This window comes from Passer montanus, unplaced genomic scaffold (genome assembly GCF_014805655.1).
Source record: "Passer montanus isolate IOZ18808 unplaced genomic scaffold, ASM1480565v1 scaffold22, whole genome shotgun sequence".
Classification (NCBI taxonomy): domain Eukaryota; kingdom Metazoa; phylum Chordata; class Aves; order Passeriformes; family Passeridae; genus Passer; species Passer montanus.
Window position 1 is genome coordinate 4,518,494 of NW_024366815.1, and position 22,140 is coordinate 4,540,633.

Consider the following 22,140-nt stretch of genomic DNA (forward strand, 5'->3'; position numbering starts at 1 on the left):
TTCCACTAAAAATTAAATCTCTGCTAGTTTAAAACAATCCTTCACAATTTTTAAATGCAGGAGGCATCAACATTGCTTTATGTACTTTTGTGTACCAGAAAACAAGAATGGGTGTGGCAGGCAACTCCTGGGTTGCAAATAACTGTCTGAGCAGACCTACTGACAAGATCAATAGTACTGTTATGTTAACAAGGCCATTAAGCAATAAGCACCATGGGAAAGGCATGAGCTCATAAACAAGTCAATTTTCAGGAATTAACATGGGCAAACTAATTAGAGCCACTGCATGAGGCTGCTCTTCTCTTGTCAACTTCAGCATAGAGGCTGTCAAAGGGATGATCGTGCTGTCTCTTCTGACAAGTTAAATTATTATCCTGCTTTATTTGGATGAGTACATTCTCATCTGGTGGCAGGACATGGAACGTGGATGACTAGGGATGCCCTGAAGACTGCAGTGTATAAAATAAACCCGAGTTCCACATCGTCAGGGCTCAGGCAGCTGCAAGGGGCTCTCTGGGCCTTTCCTCCCTCAGCTCTGGGGACCTGGAGCTGCAGGGCACAGCCGGGCACCACAGAGGCTTGCTGGGCAGCACTGCACTTCTGACTTTTCAGCTTTTGACACCGCTCCATGACACCCATTTTGGGCACAGCTCAGTCTGATTCATAAAGTAACACGGTGTTCTGGAACTGCACGGAAGAGTGGCTGTGTAACAGAGTCGAGGGGACGTGGGATGAAGGGAATCCTGTGGGCATGAGTCCTGCCTGTCGGGGTGTGTGTGGCCCTAACTCCTGTCTTCCAAAATGCTCTGGCATGCCAGACTAAGGAATGCACTGCAATGTAGCTGCAAAGTGCATCTAGAAGGGGAGACACGGGCATTCCTCATCAAGAGGAACAGAGTCGAACAACAGAGATGATCGGGGACTGGAGTGTCTCTATTACTTCAGCCTGAGAAGAGACAACTGAGGGGGATCTCATCAGTGTCTCAGTGCCTGCAGGGAGGGGTCAGAGCAGGGACCGGGCTCTGCTCGGTGCTGCTGAGCAATGGGCAGTGAGAGGTGCACAGGAACTTCCACCGGCACACGGGGAACAACTCTACAGCACGGGCGACCAAGTACTGCAACAGATTACCCAGAGATTCTGTGGAGTCTAATTTCACAGATACTGAAGAACTGTCTGGAGCCAATCCTGTGCCATGTGCTCTGGATGATCCTGCTTTAGCAGGGAGGCTGGAACAGACGGCCCGCTGTGGTCCCCTCCAGCCTGACCCGTTTTATCACTCTGAACCCGTCGCTCTGCACAAATGGACTACAGCTCCCGGCATGCACCGGGCTGCCGGGCCCCGCCCCCACCGCGCGCGCGCCCTGTCGCGTGGAAGGTGAGCGCGGGGCAGGCCGGGAATGCGAGTCGGGATTGGCCGGCGCGCGCCCCGCTTTCCAGCGTGCTGGGCAGCAGGAAGCGGCGGCGGTGGAGCGGGAAGCGGCGCGGCGAGGAGCTGCTCCCGGTGAGTCCCCGGCGGAACCGCCTCCCCACCCCTCGGAGCGCCGCGTCGTCGGGCCGCGACCCGGCCGGGAATTGAAAAGGGATCGATTTAATGCGCGCTTTGATGACGTAATAAGGACTAACGAGGCGGCGGCGCTGCCGCGCGCCAGGCTCGGGCCGGCAGCGGCCGGGTCCCCTCTCGGGAGGCCCCGCGGGACTCCGGTGCCTGCCGGCGCCGCCCGCACCGCGCCCGGATCCCCCGTGCGCGGCCAGCCCTGGGCGCGGGCCAGGCCTTCCGCCTTCGCCCGCTCCGGGCACTCGGCGGCCGCTCATTGGCTTCTGCGCCCGGGGCGAGCGCTGCCCGCGCCTCGCGATTGGCGGGGGGGAGGCGCGCGCGGGTGGCGGGAGCCCCGGGAGGGGCGGCCGGGGGTGGGGCGCCGCCTGGCGGCCGCAGTGCCCGCGATCCCGGCGGGAGCCGCCCCGATCGATCCCGGGTCCGCGCTGCGGGGCCGACGGGCGGGATCGGGATCGGGGTCGTGCCTGAGCGGTGGCTTTGAGGAGGGCGTGCGGCAGTGTGCGTGAGGAGCTCCTGGTTCTGCGCTGCCCAGGCCGCGGCTCCCCCGTGCCAAGATGGCGGGGCTGTGGGCACGCCGCCTCGGCTGCTCGGGGCACCCCGGCCGCGCCTCGGCATCCGTGTGCGGGCAGCGATCGCTGCTGCCCGGAGCCCCAGGGGCTCCTGATGCCGCCCAGCAGGGTAGCAATAACAACACGTTTCGCTGAGGCGGGTTTTTTATAAAAGCAGCTCGGCGAATCATGTGCACATCACATGAAATGCGTGCCGGGTCACAGGCTCGTAAGGCTAAGGCAGTATTTCGATGAGTCTTTCAAGGAGATTGCACAGACAATTGAAGCAGTCCGCTCTCTGTCTCTCATCCGTGAGCCCACTCATAAGTGTGAATTTGGATAGTTTCTGTCCCTATTCCTCGGCTGCTTTGTTTTCCCAACTGTACTTTTCACTCCTTCCTCCAAAGCAGTCACACTCTTCCTGAACATGTGCTGTTTTGTCAGGCCTTTTTGTGCAGTATGACCCAGGTTTTTAAAAAGAGAATGGTCAATGAATGCTTCAACAGCATTTAGATACACAGTAAACTCACATTTTTACTAGTTCTGTTTAAATTAATGAACTGCCTAATATAAATTGTATGTTTTCTACTATGTTTTGTAACTGTTCTAAGAAAGAAACTTTTTTAAGTATCTTGATTTTGCTAGGCTAAGGTTGCTCTATTATTTTGAGGTTTGGGGTGTTTCTTTTGAGATATCCCTACAGTGAGGTTGGAAGTAGAGCAAAAACCATGAGAGATGAAAATCATGAGAGCTGGAGATAAAATTTTTGAATTTTTGTTTTTAGGAATTATCCTTTTAATTGCAAGTCATCTGCCCTTTTATAATGTGTCAAAAATGAGCAGGAAGAATTAAACTGTGAAGTAGGTAGCTAAATGCCTTCCTACATGAGACTTGGTGTGAAATACCTGATTGTGAAAGAAAGGCAGGAATTTCTGGTTGTCTGTTTTAGACCCACCATTACAGATGAGGTGAAGAGAATGCAGCAGCAGCATCTGCTCCCTTCCACCACATCTTCCCCTGCAGGCTGGGCTCCTCTGCCCACTTAGAGACCCTGACAGTTGTTTCTGGAGTGAAATACAGAATATGTAGAATTTTCTTCAGGAAGGATTTGCTTGATGTTTGATCTCTGTGTACTGTCAAGCCTCTTCAACAAGAAAGGAGATTTAATACATGACACAGAGAGCAGCCGACAAGCTCTAAGTTATGTACAGGTGTTAGAAAAACAAATTACTTGTGGGTACAATTGCCTTCTTAAGCTTATGAAGACATACTTCAGTGATCTCTGACCTACGGACAGGCTAACAAAGCCTGGGGAAATGGGTGTGCCACTGATAGTGGACACAGAGAATCTAGAATTTAGAGGCCATAGGGACATGTAGCAGAAACCCCAAAATAAGGAAAAAAACTAATAAAGCAGATTTTGCAGTTGTGTTGGAATTGGCTCCAGCTGGGTAACAGGTAATTCTGGCTGGGGAAGATTGCAACGACCAGCCCAAGAAACCTGCTCTTCCAAAAGAAGAGAGAGGCTGAGCGTGGGGACTAATTAGCACTGGAAGCAAGAAAATCATTAACCAGTAGAAGAGAGAATACTAATTAATTAGAGAACTATGTTACCTGTAACTAATGAACACTAATCCTTTTGCTCGCTAAAATGTATAATTTGTAAAGAGTTCTTATAGCTGGGTACTTGATTTGTGGAGTTCCACCGGGCACCCAGGCTTGCGCAACTCTGAAATAAATAATCGGTGTCACCTCGAGTGTGCAGTTACTGGCTCCTTGCACACTAGGTAACGAATCCAACTTTCATGGGCAGCATTTCTGTGGTTGGCAACGTAGCAGTAGCAGGTAGGGCTGGATTTCCCTGAGTAGTTGCTTCTGCTCTACTTATTTCATTCTCTTGGCAAAACAACTTCTTCATGAGTGACTTTTTTCTGAGAGACAAGAAGGAATGTGTTTTGTGGTGTAAACAGGAACTCCATAATTCTTTTTTTCTGCAGCATTCTAAGTGTAAGCCACATTAGTGTGGGAGTTGAAAATGAGGATTGCTTCATGGATCTGAAGTAATTTTGCCTGGAGGTAATTTGTAAAGTGCTTTCGTTGAAGCATTTGGATGCTCTGCTGTGGTTCTTCTGCATATGCAGCAGACTACTGTCTGCATCCCATCCACAGGCACCCAGTTCTGCTAAACCTCTCCAGTCTGAGATCCTCTGCAACTCCCACCCCCAGCTATGTTCATTGTGTTAGTAAGGGAGGAAGGGCTCTCTGACTGCAAGCATTTTACGTCAAAAGGCTGGCAAAGAAAATTTCACTTTACAGAGGAAGAAGTGTTAAGTAGGATGGATGAATAAGCTTGAGAGTAGATGAAATCCCTGGCAATTGTAATGCACTCAGAGATTGAAAATTGCTGCTGTATTACTTCCATATTTAAAGGAAGTAAACAACTTGTGTTCATGAGCTACAAAGTGTGACTTAAATATAGAAGTTTTAAGAACTGTCTGTTAACGAAGTGGATTGGTGGGATTGCAAGAACTGTATCAAGATTCTGAGATTATGCTGCAGTGGTGTTGAATGAGTAGCTGTGGAGATGTTGTATCCCAACAGGTGGGTCCCTGTTGCAGCAGGGACCCACCACCCTCGAAGCAAAAAGTATTTGGGTGGTGGGTCCCTGCTGAATCTGTAGGATAAAGAAATACCCACTTTGGCTGTTACTTCATGTGTCCAAGTAAGACAACATTCCACATCATTACTGTGCTATTCCACAGCAGTAGTGTGCTATTTCCTACCTGTTAGCCAACATTGGGTAAAAAACCTGCAAGCAAGACAGTTTTTCCATTGGTTTTATAGTCCTGGCAAAATTAGTTCACATTTGTATAACAACCTGACTCTGCATAGTATTTACTGACTGGCACAGTATCTTACTGTCATACCACATTTGCTTTGCAGACCAGGCCTTCTGCCATGGAAGCTGAGGAAACAATGGAATGTATCCAGGAATTCCCTGAGCACTATAAAGTTATTTTGGATAGACTGAATGAACAACGTGAGCAGGACCAGTTTACAGATATCACTCTGATCGTCGATGGTATGTACAGGCCTGAGAACTAGCTGGTGTTCAGAGAATTCTGAAAGCTGTGCTGGGATGCTGTTGAATTTGTCATGGTCAGGTGTCAGACGGGGCTGTGAACCAATTCTTGGTTCTGTACCTGTGTGCAAGTTACATGCAAGGTTCCATTCATTTTGCTTCTGCTTTCACAACAAGAAACTAAAATGTTTTCAGATAGAAGCCCTCTTCAAAACTGCTGTGGTATGTTTAATGTGCAAAGGTTTCCCAAAACATTGTTAAAATATTTTTCTCTGACTTAAACGGTTGGACTGCATGCAGAGAACTTTTACAAATACTGTGTTTAAATAAAAAATACCCCACACCTTGAAGTAATACTTTTCACAGCAGCTTCTCTGGTACCTGTCTACTATTTTAATATATACTTTAAAAAGGGTAGAACCACACACTTTTTGTATGTGTTCTAAGGGCATGACAACTGTTTTAAAAGGATGATGAAGATACAAGTGCTTATTTCCTTAGAAAAGGTGGTATGTGGTAGATCATTTAAGTCTGCTTCATATTCTAAACATATTTTAGAATGGATGAACACTACAGGGAATATAGGCAGTGTCCACTAAGACAGATTTAGCTAAAGGAGTCGCACCTGATCTTTAAAAGGATAGCAGCAACTCACTTGAAGAAAAAGGATCCTACAGAGTCCAGATTAGAAGGAGGTAAGCAAATTAAGAAAAAAAATATTCTTCAGGGACAGCCACAGTTTCACTGATAGCACTTGCCCTGAATGTTTGCTCCTGCTCTGCCGTTACCAAATCCATCTGTTGAACTCAGAGCTGGTTTTGTGTGCAGCTGTGTAGTTCTAATCTGTGTTGCTTCCTTTATCCCTGTACCACTGAGCCATATGAATGTGCAGGCCTCCACTGGGAAGAAGAAATACAGACTCTGGAAGATAGAGAGAATAGAGCAGAACCCCTTTTGTTCTGTGGTGTTTATGCTGGCAGTGGTGATAACATATATCAGTCTGTAGGGGCAACAAAAACATGAGACATACAGAGCCGAGCCCAAGACACACCAAGAAGAGTTTGCGTAGAAAATTCCCATAATTCATTTCTTAAATATCTGAAAAGAGTGAGTGAGTGAGTGAGTGAGTGAGTGAGTGAGTGAGTGAGAGTTCTCCAACTGGCTGAGTTGCAGAGCTTTAGCAAGCTCAGCAATGTCAGCAAGATTGTGTGTGAGAAGGGACAAGCCAGCTGCAGTACTGTCCTGTGTTACAAGGAGAATTACTCAGTATATGCCTTGCTGCTGGAATAGATGTTTACACTGGGTGGTCTTTTTTTCTGCATCTGCACTTACTCTGCACTATGAAAGGAGGAAGGTGTTACCTTAAACCAAACTTTTTGTCTCCCTTTGCAGGTCACCATTTTAAAGCCCATAAGGCAGTTCTTGCTGCTTGTAGCCAGTTCTTCCACAAATTCTTCCAAGATTTCACTCAGGAGCCTTTGGTGGAGATTGAAGGTAATCTGACTTGTGCAAATAAAAGCGTTCATAGTTGTGTGCTCAAGCTGGAAATTATTGTACTGTCCTGAGTAGAGGCTAGTGCATAGAATCATAGAATGTTTAGGGTTGGAGAATAGAATGTTAAGATCATCTAGGCCAACCTCCTCTTCCATGGGAAGGGATGCCTCCCACTAGACCAGGTTGGTCAAGGCCATATCTGGTCTTGCTTTGAACACTTGAACATGCTTGGTTATTGCAGTTAACTTTCTAGATTTTAGTTGCTGAGTTGTTCTGAGACAGCTACCGTCACTGGAAAGAAAACCTCCCCAAAGAAAAATTAAAATGCGAACAGTATTAAAGATATTGGAAGGGAAAATGTGAGATTATGTGTTGCTTTTTCATTACTTTTCCCCATTCTTTCCCCTAATACATATCTAGTGAAGGTCAGGCAGACCCTGTGTTGTTTGGACTAGCAGCACTACACAAAAGCTTTCCCAGAGAAAAGCTATTCTGGTCAGCTGAAAAAGGCTGTCAATGATGGTGAATGGCAAATGCCTTGGCTGGGATGCAAGAGCAAGGCAAACATGGGATAATACTTACATGGTAAGCAGGGAGGAAATGAAATTCCTACAGCAGCATTTCAGCCTCCAGAAATAGTATTTTTGTGTTTAAATCTATATATTATTGAAACAGCTTTTTATCCATCTTATCATTTCTGTTATGTTTGTCATGGCAGAACTCCACAGTTGTTCCAGACTATGTTTCTCTGGTAGGTTTTTTTTGTTCCAACATGAGTGAGGTTGGAACTAGGTGATTATAAAGGTCTCATCCAACCCAAACCATTCAGTGGAGCAATTTAAGGGTGTGATTTTTATGAAACTGGTGGCTACAGTACTGTGATCAAAATGGTGTGCAGACAAGTGTGCAAGGTTCATTGGGAAGATGAGGCTGCAGAATTGTCAAAGCTAACTTGTTTTTCTTGCCTCTACACAGGTGTAAGTAACATGGCATTTCGTCACCTAATTGAGTTCACCTATACAGCAAAGCTAATGGTACAAGGTGAGGAAGAAGCAAATGATGTTTGGAAAGCTGCAGAGTATCTACAGATGCTAGAAGCAATCAAAGCACTTGAAATCAGGTAACCACATAAGCCTCTTTTTCTTTCCAACACTAAAAGAGACAGTCTTAAGAAGGCTTTTGCAAGAGCTGGCTGCCAGTATTTTGCAGTGCTGTTCCTTATACTGGAACCTCCTTAATTTGTGTAGAACCGTATATTCTCCTACTGTAACATACATTTCAGAATTACACTGGGTAAAACAAGAACGTCACATTCATTGGGCTAGAACTCAATGACAAGTGACATGGCTTCTAATGTTGCTGATGTTGTAGACTGTGATTCTGTGATAGCTGATAGTTGGTCTCTGTGCTGTCTGATGGCCCACACCTGATTGACAGCTGGCTGTGCAGTGACAATGTGTCTCTGGTAACCAGATAACATTAATGAGTTTGTGCTTGTTTTGGTTTTGTTGTGCTTGTTTTGTTTTGTGGTGTTTTGATTTTGTGTAGCTTTCTGCTATTTCTGAGAGAATAAACTGTGATCTTAAAATCTCTTGCTGCAAAATTAACCTCTCAAACTTCTTGAATGAATGTAACTGTTAAAGTCAGTTTTATTTGGGTTCAATACTCAATCAAATGTGGCTGCAGCACCTGTTATCCAGTATCAGGAATGGTAATTCATTGCCAAAGTCTAGCTTGAAAAAGTGGGTGCCAGTCCCATCATGCTGTTTTTATCCCCTTTCTTCCATTTCACTTCCATAAAGTACTCTCATGTTCTCATTCCTTCTGCATGCTGCACTGGTTGCTTCTGGTAACGTGATCCAGGAGCTCCTTGCAATGTGCCTGTAATCTGGTAGACATTAGAAATACAGGCTATATGAAACTAAGTTTAGCTACTCTGTTTTCCTGTGTGTGAACAGACTAAGGTGCCATTTTTAAGCTGTGGCCTGCATTACATCATTAGTTACACATCTGACAATATGACTTGGAGATGCTGGGCAAAGTCTTGCCTCTCGTTACTAGAAAGCCTGAAAGTGATAAGGAAGTGCATTACATGAAAGGACTGATCATGGTGCAGAGGAAGGTTAAAAGCTTACTCCAATCAGTCTATTTGATGGAAAGATAGCCAGTTATTTCTGAAACTGATGATCAGTAGTAAAACCTCCAGCACAACAGTGCTCTGGATGACTTGAAGGCATTGACCCACTCAGCTTTGTCTGTGTTTGAGATGCTGTGCCATCCCTGACATTTTGGAGGAAGGGGATTGTGTGTGCGTTATGCAGAGAGAACAGCTCAGAACGGAGAGTTGTGTTTAAGCCCAGAAAATTAAACTAGAATACTCCTTTCACATCCTGGTGGCTTTTTTTATGTCAGCTGTTAGCAGTATGCTTTCCTGAGTTATGGGATATGTTAACCCTTGTGTGTATAATCGTCATGGGAAGTCACAGCTAAAATGTTTTCTGACAATCTCTAAGTACTGCTTGCAGTTGTACACAATCCAGAGCTTAAGAGGTGAATGGCATAGGAGGGACTTAAACTTTATTTCCGAGTAGGCAGACCAAATAATTAATTATTTTAGAGGAGTTTTCTTTCCAAGTACAGAATTTCACAAATTTTTCGATAAGTCATTAGGTTAACTGCCTTTTCTTCTTGCTAGTTGCTTTGTATCATTTTACTGCACTAAGGAGTGTAGATTAAGGACAAATTAGCTCCTGATGTGCACATAGTTTGTGTGTCTGATGTGCACACAGGTAATGTGGTCATCATTCAGCTTCAAGAAACAGCTAGGGGAGTGTTGGATGCAGAACCTAGGTTACTAGACAGGCATTATTATGTGATTGTTAATTGATCTTAACCATGTTTATGCAAATGCTTTTCAGGAACAAAGAAAATTCATCGCCCTTAGAATCAAATGAAGCACAAGGTAAAAATAAACCAAAAAAGAGGAAGATTGCTGAAACCTCTAATGTTATCACAGAAACATTGCCATCTGCAGAATCAGAGCCTGTCGAAATTGAGGTTGAGATTGCTGAAGGGACGATGAAAGTGGAGGATGACAGCATTGAAACCCTTGAAGAAGTAGCTTCTGCAGAGCAATCCATAAAGTACATACAGACAACAGGTACATCAGATGAATCTGCTTTGGCTCTTTTGGCAGATATCACCAGCAAGTATCGTCAGGGAGAGAGAAAATGCCAGATGCAAGAAGAAGGTGATAGTACAACTGACCCCTCGTGCAAACAGGTAGAAGGTATTGAAATTGTGGAACTTCAGCTGTCACACATGAACAATTTATTCCACTGTGAGAAATGTAACCGTTCATTTAAATTGTTTTACCATTTTAAGGAACACATGAAAACACATTCTACTGAGAATTACAAATGTGACATATGCAATAAAAGATACCTACGAGAGAGTGCTTTGAAACAGCACCTCACCTGTTACCACCTTGATGAAGGTGGTGCCAGCAAGAAGCAAAGACCTGGCAAGAAAATACATGTATGCCAGTACTGTGACAAGCAGTTTGACCATTTTGGGCATTTTAAAGAGCACCTTCGTAAGCACACAGGTAAGAACACTGCTACAGTCCTGTGCTTGTGGCCTTCATTCTAGTATTTTGGGCTTTTGCATGTTTTGGGGAAATAGATAATATGCTGAAGAAAATAAATGAGTCCTGAGTGCTAGAAATACTTGGCTTCTAGTTATAACTAAAATGTTGGTACGTCTTTTTGTTTGTTCTTTTTTTTTTTTGTTTTCCATTGATGTTGAAAACTTTTGGGGGATTGAGTCAATTAAAAATAGGCACCTAAAACCAGAAAGTAGTAAGGGATCTTCTCTGTCAAGTGTATTAAATTTTAGAGCTTTTGTCAAAATACTCCCTTAAGTCATGTTCCTTTCTTCAGAAATACCAAACTGAGGAACCACTTTTATTTTCAAAATTTTCTAGTAAATATTTCTGTTGAAATATTATTTGAATCACAGTCTTCTTTGTGGAATACAGTCTAGAGAGTTTCTTTATCAAACAGAACTTCTGAGCAAATGCCTATTAGACATAAAATACCCTCAAAGAATTATGTCTTGTACCATCATGTTTGAAAAGTTTTATGTTTGCTCTTGTCTCCTCTCATCTATGATTTGAATTTTCTTGGTTAATTAAGCAAATTTACTAAAACTGGCAAAACATTCCTATTCATTATAGTACACTTTTTTTACTGTGAAATCTGCCTCTTTGAAATCTGGGTAGCAAAAAATCTTTTGAGTACAAAGTGATTTGTGGTCCTCCCTCCTTCTTTTTAGTATAGGAGATTACTTCTACATCTCACTGAAAAGTCAGCTGACTGAACAGACACTGAAAATGACACAGTAACTGAATGTAAAATACATGTCATCTTGACCTTCCTGATGTTTTAATTTAATATGCCAGTCATGAGTCATAAGTAAAAGTTTAATGGAGGGTAGCAGCTCTGTTTCTTTTGCAGCTTGTTACTGTTAAGGCCTTTTAATTTAATTAAGCCTTTTAATTTAATTTTAATGTCTTAATTTAATTAGAATGAATCTGTGTATGGGACTTCTGAGTACTGATATGTGGCAGTGTCCAGTCTGTTCCCAATAGTCTCTTAAAAGTTCCTTTTATAAACAAGCTTTGGGAAGCCCTTATCCCCTGTAAAGCAGGGAGTGTTTCTCCATTACAAGCAATTCAAACAGGTGCTAGTTAGCAAAAATCTATTCAGAAAAAAAATTGTGGCAGATAACCACAGTAATCCAAACTATTTAATATGTTGGTTGCTCTTGCAAAGAAAGTATTTTCGATTTAAAGCAAGTTGGCACATCACAAGAGGTACAGAATACTTACTAAATATAAATTGATGTAACAAGTATAATATAGGGAATCTAATTACTTACAGTTTACCATTTTCAAAAGCCTTAAGGTTAAATCAGAGCAGATATCAGCATTTAACTGTGGTCTCCTAAGGAGAATGAAAAAGCTCCCATTCTGTTACAGACTTTCTAATTTCTGAGTTCTGTACAGCACTGGTTGAATGCTAAAATGAATTTGAAAGGCCTGTGAGAAGATGTCCTAAAATATTTTACCCTGTTGTTGTTGAATCACTACACCAGCAATCACATTAAAGTAGCAGTGGGGCAGTAATAGGATGTAATAATAACAGTAATAGGGTTAGAAGGGACCTTACACATCATTTAGTTCGACCCTCTGGGGCCATAGGCAGGGTACCTTCCCCCAGACCAGGTTGCTGCGAGCCACATCCAGCCTGGCCCTGAACATTTCTCACAGAGGGCATAACCACAGCTTCTCTGGGAAACTTGTTCCAGTGCATCAGCACCCTCTGAAAAAACAATTTCTTCCTAATATCTAACCTAAACCTACTCTGTTTCGGCTTAAGACCATTCCACCTTTGTCATTATTGCTACATTCTCTTAAAAGTCCCTTTCCAGCCTTCCTGCACACTGCCTTTAGGCACTGGAAAGTGCTCTTAGACCTCCTTGAAGCCTTTTCTTCTTCAGGCTGAGCAACCCCAAGGCTTTCAGCCTGTCTTCACAGCATAGCTACCAGGAGGATCTGCTCAATTTTTAGGGCATGGAGGTGAGACTGACTGGCCTGATGTCCCTGTTTTGAACGGGTTGTGCTTCTGCTTTTTCAGTCCTCTTGAACTTCATCAGACTGCCACACCTCAAATTTTATGGATAGCTGCTTAACAACTCCCTTCACCAGCTCTCTCAAGACCAGCAGATGCATCTCATGAGGTCCCATGGACTTCTTTTTTATGTTTTGACTTTGTCCAGAAGCTCTTTGGTCATCCATGCATGCTCTGTAGAATCAGAATTACAGAATGGTTTACAGAATTGGTAGGAACTTTGAAGATCATCTAGTTCCAAACCCACTAGTTGCTTGGGCAAAGTCCCTGATTTTTGACCTGCAACACTGAAGGCAGTGTAGTGTCCTCTGCCTTTCCTGTAGGACACTCTCCAAATATGTAGCATTTTGTAACCATAGAGGGGAATGTTCCCACCATTTAACATCCTTTTGTAGCTTTCAGGTGTATAAATGACGCTTCAGCTGTCTTTTGAAATGCTAATTAGGAACTTGTAGATAATTCTGAAGATTGTTTTTCCACTGCAATGTCCAATAACTACTGCATGCCTGAAAAAGCAGTCTTTTAAACTAGCTAGGATTGACCCTCCTGGTATTCACTGAAATGGCTCAGCCTCTTTTGGAGTTCATTATCCATTTGTTTCAGTAGTGGTGTTGGTAGGAGTACCTATACAGATTATTACAGTCTTTCAGAGGAAACACACTCGTGTAGTTTTTTTTGTAATTTAATTTGCTTGAATGTCATTGTGTTTATTCATGGTGCAACACCCTTTGTCCATTACCACTTGATGATAGCATAGTACCTTGGATGATAAAAAGACCTACTTTCAGCTTCCCCTGCTGTTGCCCTTAGCTGGCTTCTGTGTTTGATACCATGGTTGAAATGAAGTGGCCAAACTGAGAGGAATTTTTATCTTGCTTGTGCCCATTTATGTCCCTCTGTGCTTTCTCTTCCATGTATTTTGGAGGAAAGTTGGACGCAGGGTTTTTTTTTTGTTTTAGTATTGATGCACTGTTATTTCACAATCAATCTGTACCAGCTTCATTTTCTGGAGCTCAGTTTCAAGCATTAGCTGTTATTTCTGAAAATAAAAGGTTGTACTATTTAAATTCTTCCTTTTTTAATATGTCACTTTGTATATTGACTTATGTTGATTCTTTAATTGTAACTATTATCAGATGAAGTGTGTGAAATAGCTCCTATTTCTATAGAATATTTTGCCAGAATAGTAACATAATTTCCACAAATACCTTAAAAGCTACTGTAATTGTTATATTAGTTTTCTTCTAAATGAGATTTATGACTCTACATCAGTTTTTTGCCCTTTTATATTCAATTTTCATTTCTTTTTCTGCAGAATAATCCTGTTGGCCACATCTTTACAGTATATTTATCAACCTAGATGGGAGAGAAAGAGGGAGAAGAGAGACCTGAAAGAAGACTGGGTGGTTTATACACTTACAAATCCTTGTATCTGTCTCAACAGGTGAAAAACCCTTTGAATGTCCAAACTGCCATGAACGTTTTGCTCGGAATAGCACACTGAAATGTCACCTGACAGCCTGTCAGTCTGGAGCTGGCGCTAAAAAGGGAAGAAAGAAGCTGTATGAATGTCAGGTGGGTAATGGAAATAGGTTCGGTACCTCCCTCCTTCAAGGAGCATGGGAGGACGGAACAGGAGAGGCAATGGGAGTGGCTTATGTCTCTGAGAGCTACGTCAGTAAAATAATACTGAATCACAGAATATGCTGAGTTGGAAGGGACCCACAAGGATTGAATCCAACTGCCAGCCTTGCACAGGACACCCTGAGTCACACCCTGTGACTGAGAGCATTGTCCAAATGCTTCTTGAGCTGTCAGGCTGGTGCTGTGACCACTGCTCTGGGGAGCTGTTCCAGTGCCCAACCACTCTCTGGGTAGAGAACCTTTTTTTGATACCCAGCCTAGCCTTCCCCTGGCACAACTTCAGGCCATTCCCTCAGGTCTTGTCACTGATCACCACTGAGAAGAGATCAGTGCCTGCCCCTCTTCTAACTAGAAGTTGTAGACAATAGTGAGGTCTTTAGATGACATTCAGCCACAATATGCAGATAAATTCTCACATCTAAGAATCTCCATTTAAAATTTGGTATTACTGATGTGGAGCCTCATAATACTTACAATCATAGAGATTCTTCTGGGTAGGCTGCTTCCTTTACAAGACTCTTGACACAGTGACCTAGGCCTTTCCCACTTCTGAGCATGTTCACTAGAAGTGAAGCCCAAAGTCCAAAATACAAATTATTTAATTTCTTGTTCTATTATTCTCTGTTGTGATACCAAACATACTGATTTTGTTTGGAAAGCAATTAAAATTTATTATGGCAGTGTATTATTCTAGCAAAATAAATGCTATTGAGATTGCTAGGGTACTTGGTCACTATATGTAACTGACGTTTGAAAATCTTACTTCACTTTTGAAGAGCTGACTCAAGTCATGACTCATTTTGTAAACTTCCTCGTCCTCTCACAGATGTTGTGAATGTGGATTTGTGTCCCTTCAGCCTGCAGAAACTGCAGCAATTCTTGGATAAATTTTTAGTTTTTCTCTTTCGAACTAAATTTGAGCAACTTTGTTCACTGAACAAAGATGAGAAAAAGTTGTGCTTTCTTGATGAGTCCTTTTGTGCTCTTCAGGTGTATGCCTTGAGTACGGAATTAGATTCTGCGTAGCAAGAACAGTAATTATGTGCCTGGGCATTGCTGATAGTCATTATATTTATGCATGACTACATTACTTGACTACTCAAGTAATTTTGAGTGCTTATCTATAACATCAGTATTTTAAAAACTGTAGTGCGGTGTCTTTCTGAAATATAAGCCTGGGGGAAAAAATGTGTGGCAATAGTATTACAACCCATTTTAGCAGACTTCAGCAGAAAAATGGAGATGTTTGTCTTGACTACACAGACATGCTCTTGAGTTAATCCTGTCAGATACTCCCTGCATCACATTTCTCTGCAGTTACTGAAAATCATGAAGAGATAGAACATCCCGTTTCAAAACTGTTTGTCAGCAGTGAATGAGTGTTGATATGTGTGTTCTTGTTGCTTTCTACAGCTAAACATATTTCCATGGACAATTTCCTTAGCCTGTGGGTTTTTTTACTCCAAGCCTTGACTCTACCCCACTCTTCTGTCTCCTCTACCCTGCATCTCATTTATTTCTGCAGTCTCTCTGTGTTGTTTTCCAGCTATTTATCTCCAGTGCCCGCTGAAGGGAAGGGAGCTCATGTGCTCTGTTAAAACAGTATGTTTGATATTAAGGCAGTACTTTTGGCTGGAAGAGGATCAGAGGCATGGAGTTTTAAAAGATTTATCTGCTGAAATCACTCAAGTGGGTTTTTTTTTTTAATCACAAAATGGGAGAGTTCAGCCTAGCATGTTAAACCTCACAACATCATGAGCAAGTGAAAGCTGATAAGGAAAAGTTGTTCGGTAGTACTGCATCTAGAATGTCAGTAAAACAACAATCTGTATTACACTTTCAGTGGCCCCTATTAATGCATAAATATTTTTCCACCCAAAACTCTAGTGCCAGACATGTATTGATTGGGTGTATGATACTTACATGAATATCAGATGAGAAAACTTTCAAATGCTCTACTGACTTATGAATTTTGTAGGTATCTTACGCATGCACAACTCAAAACATCTCACCATCTCACCATACTTAAAAAAATAATAAATAAATATCAAGTCTTCTGTTAATTTGAAGTTTCTCAGCTTTTACCTCTAAAATGTATGTTTTTTGAATCCAAGTAGCAAGAAGCTATACAATGCGAAGCCATGATTTCAGACACTGTATTTTGTCACATTTCTGTTGGCACTGCTTAACATGCTGTATCTTCTGTTTCAGGTTTGTAACAGCGTATTTAACAGCTGGGATCAGTTCAAAGACCACTTGGTAATACACACTGGTGACAAACCCAACCACTGTACCTTATGTGATCTGTGGTTTATGCAAGGCAGTGAGCTGAGAAGGCATCTCAAAGAAATGCACAATATTTCAGAACTATTAGTGACAGAAGAGGTTCTTCCAGTGGAAGCTATGGAAGCTGAACCAGTAACATCAATGACAATAATAGAACAAGTTGAGCAAGTGCATGTCCTACCAGTCATTCAGGTACAAGTGGATCCTGCACAGGTAACTGTGGAACAGATGCACCAGGATCTCATCCAGGACAATCAAGTGAAAGGCACACAAATGGAGGAACTACAGGAACAAGTGCAGATTAGTTACTTGGAAGTTGAACACATTCAGACTGAACAAGGTGCTGAAGTTCATGTGGAGCAGTTACATGTTGAGCATGTAAATCAAATACAGATGGAAGAAGTACAGGCAGAACTTATAGACGGAACAGACCTTGAACAAGTAGAATATCAAAGTGTTGATCAAGGAGAAGCAGAAGAAAAGGATCATAATCAAGAAGATGATGCAGATAAGGAACATCATGAGTCAGCTGAAGACTTAAAAACACAACAATTAGTGGATACACAAAATGCAGAAGTGGATGAGTAGGACATAATGACACTGCAGTTTTAACAATGAAATACCAAATTATTTTTGTTAACTTTTACATTGGTTTTTGAACCATCACTGGTCACCTTTCCAATATGCTGTCCATAGGGAGCTGGACAAGTGGACCAAAATTAGCTTTCTCCATGTACAATTAAACTTCTCTCATATGTGAAAAATACTTCCCCATTCATGTAGTGCCATGAAACAGAAACTACCACAGACACGGACAATTTTGTGAGATTTTTAGCAATGAGTAGCTTGTATCATTACCCCATTGCTGGGCATATGTAAAAGTAATTTCACCTCTTTTCCTCTTGCAGTAGAAGCAAAGTCTTGTACAAATTTGCAGGATGTCTGTGGCAGGAAAGTCAGTAAAATCTGAGGGGTTCTGCTGTAAGTGGCAGTTACGTATCTGTGAATTTTTGGATCTTAACTTTCAGGCTGGGCTAAAAGCACTGTTGCTGGAGGTCTCTGAGCACAAAAGTCCTGTGCCTTTTCAACACTGAGTGGTTAAATTTCCACAAAGTTTGTAGAGTTTTTGAGAACTTAGTTCTGTGAAAGGCAGTGTAGGTAATGTTATAGTGCTTTATATTTTTGCTTGAAATTGCCGGTTACTGATTTTCTTTTTGCATTAAATTTAAAGGCGGGGGGGGCTGAGGGAGGGAACAGACTTCACTAGAAGGCAGCAGGACATGCTAAATGGGACACTTAAAAATAGGAAGAGCTTGGTAAAGTCTGTGATAAACATGATTTGGAAGAAAGCTATAAGCAGGCTCTTCTTTTATAAATAATCATTTTTGAAAATGAATTTGTTTAAACATAAACATAGAGACTTGTCTATATGGTATCAGGTTCTTGGGGTTTTTTTTAAATTAAATTCTGACACTTGACAAAAAGATATGCTAAACATAAAAGCCATAGGTATGAGTGCTAAACTGTGGATTGAAAAGTAGAAGTGTAAATAGTTTAATCAATATTAGAAAATAAAACAATACCAACCATCAAATGTTGCATTATTTGTTTCATCAATATATGAGGAACAACTGAATGACTGGCAATTAAGTGCCAAGTTCCAGTGTTAAGGATCAATCTCATTTTTAATATGATTAACAGCTTTTTTACTGTAAAGTTAGAGTCAATTAGAAGATGCTTGTCTGTCTATGGTCAAGGATGTTAAGAATGTCTTAAGTACTGCTGGAGGTTAGAGGTGCTCCAAACTCCTGAAGAAACTATTTCCAAAGCCTTAAATGAAGGGAAGAATTTTTGCAAGGACAGTCCGTACTGCTCTTGGTAATACTATAGATCTTTAAATCAGGCTTTTCTATTCCATCTTCAAATGCCAAACTGTTTCCTGGGATTTGTGCTTTTATTTAGTTTAATTATTGTGTTTCATCATAGCCTTTGAGAAACTGTTGCAAAAGAAACATGGATTGCGATTAAAATTTCAAACAATTTGATTAATGTAACTTGCATTTTTTTTAATTACATTTTGGGTTTCCTCAGATGCAAGTAATCTGTGACAAGATTCTGTGCAGGGGAAAGGATGTGGCCCAACATTCACCATGAGAGCAAATTTTAGCTATTATATTTATACCTGGCTTCTGACAACATGGAGGGGACTGGCCTGTTTGGTTAGCTGCCGAGCTCTAAACCTTTTACTTATAAATGCATATAGACGAAGTCTGTCTCGGTGGAATTAAAGGAACAATCTAACTGTGCATCTAACCAACGAAACTAACTTCTGTGTAGTTTTTCAGTCCAGCGTAAATGGGACAATTCCATGCTATTGCCAGCAAGGCCGTGGTTGGTAAGCCCAGTCGCGCTGTTTCTTGGTTCTGTGTGCTGTGCCCTTTCCAACAGCGGTTCACGGGGATTTGTAGGACAGGAGCGGTGCTCTGCCCGGTGCCCAGCAGTGGTGCCAGTGAGGCTGGGCGGGAGCAGGTGTCCCCTCCTCACCCGAGGGACACGGAGGAAACCTCTCCTCTAGAAGTAACTCTAGCAGAGGGCCGCTCCCCCTTCCCAAACGACTGAAGCTCAGATTCTTGCCCGAGCCGTCCTTCGTGCCCGTTCGCACACCGGCGGAGCCTGCGGGAGCAGGGGAGGCTGCGGGGAGCCGGGAGGCGGGGAAATGGCGCGGCCGCGGGGAGCAGCAAATGGCGGCGCCGGGCCGGACCCGGGGAGGGCCGGGCCGGTGGCCGGGGAGGGCCGGGCCGGTGGCCGGAGGCAGCCGCCTCTGCCCGCAGGGAGCTGAGCCAAGGGCCGGGAGCTGCGGGCCGGCGGTCCAGCCTCCCCGCCAGCCTCCGCCGCAATGCCGCCGTAGGTGTTTCGGTAGTTTCAGTAATAGGGCGTCGGTGCTGTTTTACCCTGTGTGTTGGTTTGCCTAGAGACGAAGTGCAGTGGCGAAGTGGAGTCATGGAGACACTGCAACCCCACCTGGCCTTCTGTGTCACCTGCTCCAGGGGATCGTGCCTTGGCAGGGGCTTGGGCTGGATGACCTCCAACCCCAGAGAACCTGCGGTTTTTCCCGAAGAGATCACTGGTGCAGCATCCCTCATCTTCCTAATGCCCAGCCTCTTCAAACCCCTCAGCAGCAGCTCGGTGTGAGCCCCTGCGTTCCAGTGTTTATTAAATGCAGATTGTTTGAGGTATACGCGTGTTTTATCTGAGACCCTCTCATACCTGGGACTAACTGGAGCCTGAGGAGAAAGATTCAAAGAAATTTTTTGATTCAAATAAATTTCATCCCCTGTTTGGCCTACAGAATACACAACAAATTCTGTGGGAGGAGCGGGGACATGCTGTAGTGTTTTCTGGGTTAGGTTGTTAATTTGGACAGTGCAGTCGGTGTTCCTACAAATACCAGGAGGGACAGTCCCCATCAGACCAGACCTGTCCATTTCAGGACCTGCTCCTTTGAGGATGTAGTCTGGCATCTCAGTTCATCTACACCAAGTACATTGGTTGACATCATGGATGCACAGGTGTTCCAGCCTGTTCAGGTGGTCCTAGTTCAGAAAAATGAAAACCTGGTGCTTGTTATCAGAAAGAGTATTTGCTCATGTATACCTAAAAAAACCTCACCTGCATTTAAGAAATCTAATTCTATCAAAAAGAGTCCTAAATTACATATATTTTTTTCTTGCACTAAGTAATTTCTTTTAAAGTATTTTGTCAGATCTACAGCAGTCCCAGGGCTTGAGCAATCTCATTAATGGAAATGACCAAATAATTTGGTTGAGATTATTTATTTTTCCTGAATATGTTAATTTTATCGTCTATTGTCTTTCATTCATTGATGGCTGTTTTCTAAATAGTGCCTTATCCAACAAATGGAGGTGAGGACTTCAGGATTTTAGTCCTAGATAGGCAGTCTGTTTGGGAGTCAGGAAATAAAATACCTGAACATGCCAGTTCTCTTGCTCTTACAGTTGCTCGTTTGGGATCTTTTCAGAGTGTTGTTTTAAAACTGCAGCTCTTGGGTGGATGTTCACAAAAATGTCCATTTGTCGAGTCCTTAGCTTTGCCAGATGGAAATACAGTGATTTTGTGAACTAACACGGGATCTGCACTATTGCAAATATAAATAATTCATTACAGCACATTAAGACGTACTGATAGTGTTTTGAAGGCAGTTAAATTGCACTGCCAGATAACTGGGTTTTTCATACTGCAGCCACATTACAATAAACTGATCTGTTGGCCCTTTGCTAAAAAGAATTTTTCTTTGGTTCCTGTAGGCTGAACTTCATGGCAGGATTTTTTGGACTTTGCCACTGAGAAAATGCTCTGGAGTGGGGCTGCTGCAAGTTCCCACTCCATGAGGTACTGACCCAAGGAAATGCAGAACTGATACAGCTGTATTGCTTTATCTGGGAGAGGTACATGTGACAGAGATGCTTGTAAGACACATGTTCAGAAGTTGCTCTTTATGGGAGGATTTGGGGTTGTTGCCCCAAATTTGGGGTTGTTGCCCCTTTTTTTGGTCTGGGTTATGCTGGGGTAGAAGCACACAACCAGGGACAGCACATGATTTTGAACCATACTGACAAGTGATGGGATTAGCTCCTTACAGCTGGAACATCACACAATTTCTTCATGGCAAGTTTCAGCTCCACTGTTGTTCCAAAGCTCTAGCAACTGGGTGTGTTTGCTTCTCTTCCTGATATTTTCTGTGAGTTGGGAAATAAACTTCAACCTTTGAAATTCTTGGTTAACACTGAGAAAATCTCCAGCATGGCTCTTCTGCGTGTTTGGAAGAAAACAGTCCTTCATGCATAGACAGCTCTCTCTTAGGACACTTGGCAACTATTATTTAGCTCAGCCTCTAAGTGTGAAGTACCTAAATGGCTTTTATTTTCCCTATTTTTAACTTTTTTTTCAGTGTTTTTTATGTTTACACAGAGTAAATAATCCTGCAAGCAGGCAGTGATGGAACTGAAAATACTGCCCAGTTTTCTGACTTTCTGAAGCATGAAACCAAACACTCTTCTCATTGCAAGGAAAAAAGTTACCAAACTCCAAAACAGAACTCAGTGTCGCTTGCTTAAAATATGAGAGGACTATGCCAAGTGTGGGAAGAGTAGGGTAATACTCACTTTCTCATGTTGTGGAAGCCCTGGGAATATTTCTCTTGTCTGCTTTGGGGTGCCCTGACCCTCAGGGAAGCACTGACTTTGACCCTCATTCATGGAGAAAGTTTCCTAGACTTCAAGATAGACTAGAATCCACTAAAGTGTGAAACAGATTATAAAGAGTAGTGTAGGTGTATCACTTGGTGAGAAATTTTGGTTTTGGGATTTTTAGTATGTTGTGGATGGAAGCATGATAGAGGGCACAGGGTGTCATCCTGTGTCTCCATGCTGCTTCTTCCTTCTTCTTCTTGGGTTTGGGTGGCATTTTGTAATTGGGCAGGAAAGTCCACATTGTGGGCTCTTTGGGATCAGTTATTGGGTTAAAAGGGAAAATAATCTAGGTGTCAGTTCTTAATTGGATAGTTTAGTCTTAAAAGACCTTGTAACAAGAAATTGTTAGCTATTTTGTGCCTTCTAATGAAAAGCTGCCAAACTCACAGTAGTGAGACTGTTTTACTGATAAGAAATAATAAACATACGAGTCCGAACATGAGCTACTGTCTCAAGTGCCTTCAATCCAGACCCAGAGAAGCCACAACTGGAACACCACATTAAATAAACACAAACTTACTCAGTGTTCTGGAAAATTATTTGGAAACCACTAATATTTTCTAAGAA

At 42.7% G+C, this 22,140-nt stretch overlaps 1 protein-coding gene across 5 annotated transcripts; it reads left to right on the plus strand.

Moving 5' to 3' along the window:
• Window positions 1-1,366: 1,366 nt before the first annotated feature.
• Window positions 1,367-18,348, plus strand: ZNF131 (zinc finger protein 131). Of its 5 annotated transcripts, none has more exons than XM_039709886.1 (8): window positions 1,367-1,502; window positions 5,048-5,186; window positions 6,579-6,680; window positions 7,656-7,800; window positions 9,599-9,962; window positions 10,065-10,287; window positions 13,818-13,948; window positions 16,229-18,348. In XM_039709886.1, the coding sequence occupies exons 2-8, from the start codon at window positions 5,063-5,065 to the stop codon at window positions 16,889-16,891; spliced, it is 1,752 nt and encodes a 583-aa protein (XP_039565820.1). In that variant the 5' UTR covers window positions 1,367-1,502; window positions 5,048-5,062; the 3' UTR covers window positions 16,892-18,348. The 5 variants fall into 5 exon arrangements, with proteins under 5 accessions (XP_039565820.1, XP_039565821.1, XP_039565818.1 ...); XM_039709887.1 differs by having other exon boundaries at window positions 9,599-9,642; window positions 9,877-10,287; XM_039709884.1 differs by having other exon boundaries at window positions 9,599-10,287.
• Window positions 18,349-22,140: the final 3,792 nt, after the last annotated feature.